At 27.0% G+C, this 11,797-nt stretch overlaps 1 protein-coding gene across 1 annotated transcript; it reads right to left on the reverse strand.

The window, feature by feature from the left end:
* Nucleotides 1-7,458: 7,458 nt before the first annotated feature.
* Nucleotides 7,459-9,459, reverse strand: LOC112783874 (zinc-finger homeodomain protein 8). The gene has a single exon (XM_025826954.3). The coding sequence runs from the start codon at nt 8,789-8,791 to the stop codon at nt 7,751-7,753; it is 1,041 nt and encodes a 346-aa protein (XP_025682739.1). The 5' UTR covers nt 8,792-9,459; the 3' UTR covers nt 7,459-7,750.
* Between the last annotated feature and the right edge of the window lie 2,338 nt (nt 9,460-11,797).

The following is an 11,797-nucleotide window of genomic DNA, read 5'->3' on the forward strand; positions in this document are numbered from 1 at the left end:
TCTAACAAAAATATAAAAAAAAAATTGAAAATGAGTGGATTTACCTTTGATGGACACTATCTTTTCATTTGTCTGTGCGGGTGATTAATGTAATACTTTCATATTTTTAAAGGGTTTATTCATAGAAAATAAAAAGGTTTTTATTCAAAATATAAAAAAGTTAAATTTTTAATATATTTATTTTGTATTTATTAAATAAAAATATTTAAAAAATTTTATTAGTAATAAATTTATTATATGTTTTTATTAGAACACATGTTAATTAAATCTATTTTTAAATTAGTCTTAAATTTTATTTAGATTATATTGGATGTTAATATTCAAATTTTATAAAATTTTTATATGAAATAATTTATAAAAAGATAGATAAATAATTTTTATTTTTAAAAATTATTTGAAATAGTGAAAGTCTAGGTCATTAAAATATTACTAGTTGCGAAATAGAAATAAATCTAGTAATACTAATAAAATTAGCATACTAAATTATAAAGATAAAAATAATGACAAACTTTACTTATATCAAATAATTATATAAATAAAAATAAATTTATTATCATAATTGTAGTCACTCAATAAAAAATCAAACAATACATGTATAGAATTCTAACTCTTTCACTTTAGGTAAATAAGACTAAAACAATCACCTATCCTCCATCCTTAATATAAATTTGAGTAAGTGCTTGATCTTCTGTATATATGTCCTTGCTATTCAGTTTCTAATCATCTTATAGTATATTGGTCTTTTCAGCTCAATCATCACGCTGCGTCATCATTCTTGAAGATGATATGGGAAAAAAAATAAGAAACAAAGATTTTTTAGTAATTTATTTATATAGAGTCATCGTATATATCCCCAACCACTCCGAATTTCAAAATAAAAATAGTGAGAATACAATGTTATTCAATTATTATTTTTAAAAATTGTTAGTCGGACTGATTAGACTTTTAGATATTTCTCATTTACTTATGCTATAATTCATGTGACTCGTGACTAAAATACCTATAATATTAAATCATAAGAATGTAAACATAAGAACATTGACTTAGTTTCTCTTTGACAATTGATCTGTTGTTGATATAAACTCTAATGCAATGCATGAAATTGACGTTAACTTTTCGTGAATATTCTTTTAACATGATTTTGACTTGAATTGGTATTGAGGAAAATTTTTTAAAATATATTAAAAAATAAATATTTCTCAAAACAATTTCTTCCTTCTTTTTTTTTGAAATCTATTTTTTTTATTGTTTAGAAGTTTGAGCAAGTTTGCCCACTGTATTGATAAATTTGCAGATTTTGTTAAAGTTCATCCACTGCAACGACGAACTAATTCATTGAAACTAATAAGTTTGCCTATTAACACAGCAAATTTGCTCTTATTTTTGTACCATTTGAATCACATTGGTATATTTTTATATTTTAATTTAATTTTTAAATAGATATAAATTTCATTAATAATTTTCGTACACATACCTCGACTTTATATGTGTTTTGATATAGCATAAATATTTGATTGAGGGATAAATTTCATTTTTTTAATATATGAAATTAAAATTTGAGGTGATTAGAATTTGGTTAGAAACCAATAGATCATAAACCATTAATAAAAACAATACAAGAAACAAATAAATGATGATTTAGTTTTAAAACAAACTTTAAAGTTTGAACTGAGTAAATCGGATAACTATACAACGCAATTTTTTACTATTAAAACTTGTAACAAATTTATTTACTTAATTGAATTTGAATTTGATTTTGTATTCAGAATAAATCTAGTTTTCTCATCTTTTTATATAGCCAAATATTATTCAAATTCAATAAATATGGAATTGGTTATAACTATATCTTGGAGAATTATTTATTATTGGTTAGAAATTTATTAAAATTAGTTTTATATATTTTTAAATTTAAATTAGATATATTAGTTTTCAAGTGTATTATCTTCTAATTTTTTATTATGAATTTAAATTTCAAATTATTATGTTTTTTGGTTTGTTTTTTATGGTATCCCCCGTCCGTTAGGCCAATGACTAATCCATCACGAATTAGAATTCTATTTAAGAATTTATCGTTAACTAATAAATTGCTGCATATATAAGGTGAGATTCGAACCTCCAAATACGTGTATAAACAAAAAATTATTATAAATTTAATTAATTAATTATTAAATAATAAAAATAATTCAAAAAATTGAGATGGTACAATCAACTCTTCATACCAATAAACTACTTCTTCGTAATCCTTTAGATATGCAAATTAATCATAGGAATAAAATAGTCTTCTAAATGTTGAAAATTTTCTAAATATTAATTAAAAGAAAATATTAAAAAAATTAACTTTTAGTTAACAATATTAGTCAATTTTAAAAATTAAATTTATAATTTAAAATTTTGGATTAAAATTTTATAATTTAGAATAAATAAAATAATTTTAAAAGATTAATTAATATTAACTTAAAAAAAATTAGTTACCCAAGAAAACTCTTCACTTAATTGTACAAAAATGGCCGTTTGCCTAAACCTTACGTCCTTACTATTCAAAGTACATCACTACTTGCATTGTATGCAAAATGTACCTCCCTTAATATAATTTTAGAAAAATAGCAAATAGATGTACGGAAAATTGCATAAAAAAAAATATTTTACCAAATATAATTATAGTTGATATATATTAAAATTAATCATCAAAATCAATTATTAGAGTATAATATATATTGTATTATAAAATATACATTAAAAATAAATTAAATTATATATATCTTTATATATAAATACATAATAACTTATTTTAGTAATTATTTTTATAAAAAAATTATTCGTACACTAAAATTAACCACTAAAATCAACCACCAATGTATTTATGTATAAATACATGTGTAATTTAATTTATTTTCAACATATATTTATATTTTAACATGCATTTTATACTAATAACTGACTTTAGTAATTACTTGTACACATAACATAGTCTTTAATTTTAATATATAATTTTTTTTTTTTTACAATTAACAGGATGTAAGAAGCTCACCACCCTTTTGTTCTTTTTTCATTTATTTCTTAAAGTACTTTCAAAATTTGCAGTGTGAAAAGGAAAATAAGATAACACAGTATAATTTGTCATTGAGTTTAAAACTTTAAATACGTGCATAGCATGCTTTTCCAATTGCAAATTTATTTGATCACTGATTATTTGTCCCTAACTACCCAAATTTGGCAAATTAATGTGCATATTTCGAACTTCTAATGTGCACTGTTTGGGCACGTGTTCTACTAATATATAACGTGCACGCACTTTTATTTGAATAGTGGTATAACAGGACTTTGGAGAAGACATTAATGATTAGACCTTCACCTTCTGGAATTATTAAAAATCAAATACTTCATCTCTTTTAAAATAATTTTCTAACAACAAAAAGAAAATGTATATTAAAAGATAATTGGTAAATTTTTGTAATATTTCAAACTAAATAAATACATAAAAAAAATTTATATAAACGAAAGTTAATGTTACTTAATATTAGAAATAATTTTTAAGATATATATTTAAAAGATATTTTAAATGAAATGAGAAAAATTATAATTAAAGAAAATATTATTTATCTAGCTATCTTACCTAATCTTGTTATTTCCGAAGTCACACACATTACTCTCTCAACAGTGTAAAAATTTAGGTTGGGATAGAAAGTTACCTATCTACCCTGATCGTCATGCCATAAAATATAGATATTTTCGTATGTACGTATTGAATATATTTTGGACAGGATATTTATTAATATTTTTTTGACACATTTTTTTTTATGTTTAAGTGTGTTTTAATAAAAAATAAAAAAAAGTTTTGGACACATTTAAAATTATTTAAATATTATTACATATCAGTATATTTAATTTTATTTTTGAAATAAATTTAAAAATAGTATATATTATTAATTATTAAAATAAAAAATATTTTAAATATTTTATATAATTAAAAATTAATTTATATTTTAATATCAATAAAATACCAAAATATTATTACAATTTATCTAAAAAATACTTCATATTTTATATATATACGTCATATTTTAAAAACTGCAGATATTGGATCTGATCCGATCCGATGATTTTAATGCGGATCGGATCGAAATTTTGGCCATATCCGATCCGAATCGCGTATACCTCTACTTATAAAAATTTTAAATTTGTATATCTACATATTTTGTGTCATGTCCTATATCTGTATTGTATCATAGATGCCATGTAATTATAAGGTGTTAATTAACTTCAACTTTATTATTGACCTTAAAAAAATATATAAAAGATAAAAATAATAAATAAATTAATAAGTTAACTCCCTTATTAAGCAACGTTGCATGAATAAGATAAGTGCAGTGCATCATGTACGCATTATGTATGTCCTTAATTAACCTAAATCAAAAGCAAAGAATGTTTTACGAAAGTGAGAGTTATCGTCTAAATAAAGAGGTTTCTATTTAAGGAATTTGGACATGGACAAGTTAATCTCCATGATTATAGTCCTTTGTAGAGTTGAAATTATTCCATCTTTTATTTGCATTTAATCTTTAAGGTAACGTTAATGTAATTGTCTTATTGACCCACATGAAAATGCCAATATTACTATGAATAAAGACATGAAAATAGGGGAAACAAAAGAATCTTTTTGTACGGTATGAATGAACCTTATCATTGGTGTTATTAGGGAAGACTTAATTATTATAGGTAATAAACATTTTCTACACATATTATCTAATTTGTACAGCTATAATTGTAGCTTCTCCAGTTTGCATAGTACGATACATGAACATGAATATCGTACCATTATTGTAAATCAAGCATAAGTTACAGCAAATAAATAAAATATTTGAAATATTATATCATAACAATTAAATTTCGTGGAAATTGGACTCTTTTTTTTTTTATTTGGCAGCTTAAGAATGAGTTTATTATTATACAAAAATATTACTTTTAATGCACTTAATATTTCTATGACTGTTAAAACTTGTTTATATTTTGGACAACTTTTCATTAGTAATTTATATAAATAATTGTAATTTTATTATTAGTTTCAACAAAAACTTTTTAATAATAACTCAGAGTTGTTGAAAAAATGTTACTAAAAACTATTGATTTTGTTTCCAATCAATAAAGAATTCAAGAGGTTAATGACTAATAATACCAATATGTAATTTGTATTTTAATATATATTTAAAAATGACTTTTATTGTACAACTAATATCGTTCTTTTCTAAAACATGGGTGAATTAGTTAATGTATGTGTTAATCTCTTTTCTATCTTTAGTTACATGAGTTATTAAAAGGAATGAAACGTGAAATTAATGGGCAAAATAGAAAAAACAAAATATAAACTAAAATGGACACATACAAAATAGTATATATTAAAATAATTATAAGATTATATATAAATAAAAATAGTTTTGGTAGGTGTTATGATAAAGCAACTCTTCATGTGGAAGGTGGATAGATGCAATTGAAGTGTCTATTGTCAAATATAGAATGGCACATATGCACACACCAAAGTAAATTAATTACTTTTTTGCTATATAAAGTAATAATGAATTGATCAATGTTTAATTCCAACCACATGGTGGTCTTGTTACAATGTATTTGGATTGAGAAGAAAGGGAAATTAAGATGAACCAAATTTTGTATTTTATTTTTTTATTATTATTTTCAAAAGTGAAGGAATTACTACTACTGTTGCATTTAGTGGGAGGGAATTGACAAAATTCCCTTCACTATCATATTGCATTAAAAAAAAAATATCCCTATTTTTAAGGGGCAATTAAGGGCTAAGGACCAACCCATGCCTTGGTGGTTAGGAGCACTATGGGCAGAAGCACCCTAATGGCCCCCACCCTTTTAATTTTTCCCTATCCAAAACATGATTAATAACTTCATCAATCACCCAAAAACCCAAAATCGAAAAACAGAGTAAAGTGGACCCAAAACCCCAAAGGCATTAAATTAATAATATGAGTGTTATCTAAAAAACAAAGCACACCCATAACGGAATATAGGGTGAAGGAGGGAGTACTAACATTGTTTAGGGGAGAAAAAACAAAGCATACCCTAAACATTGTACTTGGCACACCTTTTCTCCAATATATATGTGTCATCATCTTATACCTATATTCTTTGAAGTTTCAACATTTTAGTAACAAAACATTGTTAATTAAACAAATATAGTAAATTAATTTTTAATTAGTGAATATTAGCTTTTTTATTATACAAAAATTTATTAACTCTTAATATTTTAGAAAATTTAAAATTTATGATTAAAAGTTTAAATTTAAAATTTAAAATAAAAATAATTTTAAAAATTTTGCTGATGTTGATAGTAAAAAATATTCTCTAGTTAAACTCTATTAGTAATTAATCAACTTGAAATGAACCAAATTCTTAGGGTTTTTTACAAGAGATTTCTAATTCAAGTCTCGAAAAACAGATTTTTCTTTTTTAATTAAAACTACAAATTTATAGTAATAAGCTGAATTCAGCCGAGTAATTAAATTTTGTTCAGTAAAACTTATTTATAATTTTTATCAAAATAAAAAAGAATTAATTAATATATTATCTAATAGTAAAGTGATTTGCTTCTCTAAGAGGAAAGAACCTAAAAAACATGCAAACAGAATATATTTTTTCCCATACTATAGTTAGAGTAGGATATGATTATGATAATATGTGATACTATATCAACCAAATGAAATTGCACGCAATAATAGATTAGGATTAGCTAATTCTCATTCTTGGCAAAAAGTCTAAAGAAAGCATATTTGCAGGTTGACTGAATTCTTGTTGATTAGAGAGAATAATTAAAAGAAAATCATATAATATAAGGTTTCTTTTGGAATCATGAACCACCTCATGGTCATCCTTTCATAAAGTACATTGTTTATTTATTTTTCTCCCCTTATCCGATACATTCCTCAGATTACTATAAACTTATCATCCACTCAGTACTACAAAAATATGATTTGTTTATGCTTCTTTGTTAACTTTTTCTTATTTAGAATAATAATAGAGCATAATGTCACACTCACACAGCTGCACCAAGGGCCACAGGAATAGAATAATACACATATTATTATTATTATCAATTTCACTAACCGCCATTATATTATAAAATAATAAAATAATATATTATATTATAATAGCTTCTAAAATCTACGTAGCTGCACTTTCTGCCTCTATCTCTCGGACACAACACAACATGATATGTGAGCAAACAATAAAATAATTAAACCATAAGATACAATAAAATAGTGTTAATTAATTATCATTTTACAGAAAGTGAGAAGAATTATTTAATTAGTGAGCTAGGAACCAGGAGTAAGAAGATTGCAATCATGCCAAAAGAGGAAAAGAAACATAATCAAGTGCTTTAGCTAATACTATCTAGAAAGTACTTTGTGTTATAAGTACTAATAACATTATTAATTAAATACTAATGAGCATTTATTATTGGAATATATGTAAAGTCAATACCTCTCAGATGTTAATTAATAAAAGAAAGTGATCATCATCTCTTCTCATTAACAGAAACTAAAGCAATAAAAATTAAAAAAAAAAGAGGGAAAATTAGAAAGTAACAAAAAAAAGCACTGCTAATTAATAATTATAACTAGTACCACCTCTTAATTAATTACCCTCATATCTAAACACATTATTATTCTCGTTTTGTTTCTTTTTTTTTTCACCCTAAAAACGAAAGAAAAAAGAAAAAGAGAGTTCAAGAAGAAGAAGAAGAGCCATTAGTACCGGCACCGTTTGCATCAGCGCTACCATCATCATCATGACCGCTACCATCACCACCGTTCATCATCATCATCATCCCACCGTTCAAACCATTGCTCTTGTTATTGTTGTTGTTGTCGTCATCAGCACCGTTGATTCCAGGACCTTCTAGAACATTCTTAGTATTACCTTGTTCTCTTTCTCTTTTTCCAAACGTGTTCTTGTTATTGTGCATCCAAACTTTGAGAACGCCACGATCAACACCGACTTCATGGCAAAATTCCTGGATAAGATCTTCGTCTCGCTTCTGAATCTTCCAACCCACGCGTTCCGCGAACACGTGCATCTTCTCCTTCTGTTCCTGCGTGAACTTCGTTCTGAACCGTTTTCGGGAACTTAGATGGTGGTGGTGGTGGTGGTTGGAGGCTGGTAAGGCGGTGTTTTCCGGTGGAACGGAGAGGCCGCCGCCCGAGGACAAAGCGAGGAGCATGTGCGGTGCGGAAGGGTAGTAGGAAGAGGAGATCGGAGGTGGTGAGGCGGAGTTAGGGCTCCGGTGGTGGTGGTGGTGGAACGGAGGAGGTGGCGGAGCTGGTGGTGGAGGGTGGTGGCGGTGGAGAGGTTGGTACTCGATTACAGGAGAGAGAGGTGGTGGTGGTGGTGGCTCGTCGGGATCGCGGCGGTGGAAGTTACGGTGGCAGCCGCATGCGGCGCACTTGATGGAGGTTGGATCGCCGGCGGTAGCAGTTGGCGCCGGCATGAACTCGCCGCAGCCGTCGAGCGCGTGGCCACCGAGACTAGCGGCGTGATTCTTCAAGCATTCCTTATAGGTAACCGCCACGGCGGCGGTAACGGCGGTTGGGCTTGCGAGTTGGTGGTGGTAGTGTTGTGGAGGGTGGTGACGCTTGAGTACTCCGTTGGAGAATGAAACAGGCTTAGTGTTTGTGGGTTGAATCCGGGTCGGAGTTTCTGATTCGGGTTCTGGTGATTTTGGTGGGTTTGTTATGGTGGTGGTGGCGTTGTTGGTGATTATCTCCATCTAAGTTGAAAAATTAAAAAAATAAAAAATAAAACCTAGCTTTTCAATTTGGGGAAATGATGTTGTTAGGGTTAGCCTTATTAGTATATAAAAACACATGTATCACACTCCATGAAGCTAAACTGCTACTGAGACCAATTCGAGAGTTTTACAAAGATGAATGAAGTAGAGAGGAATAAAAAGGAGAAAGGGAGAAAAAAACGTTACTTTGAGAGAGAGAGAGTGAGGGAAAAGGAGAGAAGGGATGTTGTTTGATGATGCTAAGTGACGACTGTTGATAATAGAAATCTGTGTTTATGTGGCTGTCCCTTCTTAACCACTTGTTTTTTTAACCCTGGTTCTAATCCATGGTTAAGTTGCTCACCCCACTTCTGGGTTAGATGTGAGTAATAAATATACCCTTTTTTCTTTTCTTTTGTTTTCTTTTCTTTACAGTGTATGGTCTGGCCTTAAATGCATGTTAAAGTGAATGGTAATAATGGATTTATTCATTTAAGCAAAAAATTGTAGAGGAAGAAAGAAGAAAGGAGCTGGGTTAATGTTATTGAAATGATGATGAGAGGGGGAGGGTTTGAGGGGTAGCGTGAAATTGTAGCATGGAGTTTGGGGTGGGGGGTGGCTCAACTGTAACAACTCTTAATCTGTCAAGCTGGCAATCAATGACAGCTTTCGCAGTTAAATCATCATTCCGGCTTATTTTAGGGAAACAAATGCAAATGCAAATGCTGCATGTCCGGTGCATATCAATATTTACCACTACTTCCCTTTTGCTTTGTTTTTTTCCTTTCAAAACAAATGCAACTTTTTTCTCTCCCCTTCCACTATCTTATATTCATCAAATTATATTTATTTTGTTTTCAAATTTTATATATTTATAATTAAATTGGTAGTTGATTGATGTTTGATTTTTTATATTCATACAAATTTTAATTATTTTAATAATTAATTATTTTGTTAAATCAATATGTAAAATACGTATAAATATATAAATATGTAGTGATTTATTTTGTGTCAAATGTCTAGTTTTTATAAATCATTTAGAATAAACATTGGAGGAATAAGGGAATTGGAATATTAGATCAATTCAACATACTCTTTCTGAGATAATGTAATTAATTGGATATGTTTAGTTTGGGTAATATACTAAATTGAGTTAAAGCCAAAAAGGACCAACTAATAGCAATTCCAATGGAGTATGTTTGTAGTTTTAATTTTGACATATATAAAAAGTGAATTATTTTTTAATTTTATTTTATATTAAAATAATTTATTTTTGAATATCATATTCTAGTATTGGAATTGAATTTGTCATTAAATTTCTGTCTCTTATGACAATTTTATTGAAAATAATAAAGTATTATTTTAATTTCTCATATTTTTGTTAAATTTTAATTTTGTCTTTAACATTTAAAATATTATATTTTTATTCCAAACGTTTTATTTTATCATCTGGTTAAAATTAATTTTTTTTAAAACATCATTTTCTATTATTATTATTTTTTATTATTTTATCATTTTTATTTTCTAATCACTACGACTAACATTATGACTATTATAATTACGATTCTTGTCACTGAGTAAAAGGAAAGTATAAGGGATGAAATTATTTTTTAGAAAAAAAATCAATTTTAATAAGAAAATTAAAATAGGGCATAAATAAAATGCTAGAAATAAAAATAGGACGTAAATGTGAATCTTAACCAATTGGACCATTTAAATATTGCTCGGAATTAATTTTCTCTCAAATTCATTCCTACTGCCCGTTTACATCCCTAAACACTATTGCTCTCCTTTTTATAAATAGTATTATGAATACGTATTATATATTTTTTATTGGAAAAAGATTATTCTATAAGTATTTACTTTTAAGATTTTTAAATAGAATAAAATGTCATACAAGAAATATATAATTTCAAGTTTTCAATCCTTAAACGTTTGAATTTTGGTGAACAAAATATCCTACTTATCAGAGATATTAAAAGAGCAACCTTTTTTATTAAAAAAGGTAAAATATCTAATTTTGTAATATATTAAAAGAAAACTCTGTATTTTAGCAAAGCCTATTGTGTACTTAATTATTTTTGTGTTTAGCTATTAAGCGTAGACAATTATAAAGGTGTCAAATGTAAAGATTTAGCTAATGTGCATTTTACAAATATAGTAACAAATTTTATTTATTTATTAATGTTTGTGATATATTAAAATTTTATAACAAAATATTTTTATTTATGATATTTTTAAAATTTGTTTTAAGGAGCACATTAGTAATAAGTAATACACTGAAACGGAACCGTTTCGTTCGAAAACGGCGTCGCTTCAAATGTCAGAAACACGTAGTCAAAAATTAACTTTCTTATGGTGTGTGAATATGATTCACTTGTCAAAGCCCGATAATCATCGTAATTAAGGAAGCAAGACCTGATACGTGTCATATTTCAGCCACGTGGCAATAATCGTAGGTCAACTTTCGTGTTTCTTTGAATAATGGTCAAATAAATAAATTGATCATTAATATTCAAGAACAAATCTATTTGAAAGATTTAATGGATTGACTAAGTCTATTAAGAAAATTAGCGGGGTGGTTTAATTAAAATTGAATAATTAGTCAAATAATTATCGAATTTTTTTAGAAACAGACACTTTAATTTTTAAAAAAATTTAATATATAATACAATTTTACTTTTGTTAGACGATATATCTTTTAATCAATTTTTTGGTTATTCACTAAGATTTATTAGTGACATAATCCCGCATATATAATTGTTAAGTATTAATATATAATTCAAATGGTATAATTTTCTCATACTCACCTAAAAAATTGTGGGTTCGAGTCTCTCTGTTTTTATAAAAAAAAAAAAGTGTCAATATATAGCAAGATAGACAAATCAATTTTTGTAACTATTATTATACAACTTATTGGCTAGCGGCAAACCCTTAAATGGAACTCAGTACCGCGACGGATTAGTGCTTGACCTGTCGGGTTAGGGGATACCGTGAGAAACCAAA

Source organism: Arachis hypogaea, chromosome 20, assembly GCF_003086295.3.
Source record: "Arachis hypogaea cultivar Tifrunner chromosome 20, arahy.Tifrunner.gnm2.J5K5, whole genome shotgun sequence".
NCBI classification, from domain to species: Eukaryota; Viridiplantae; Streptophyta; class Magnoliopsida; order Fabales; family Fabaceae; genus Arachis; species Arachis hypogaea.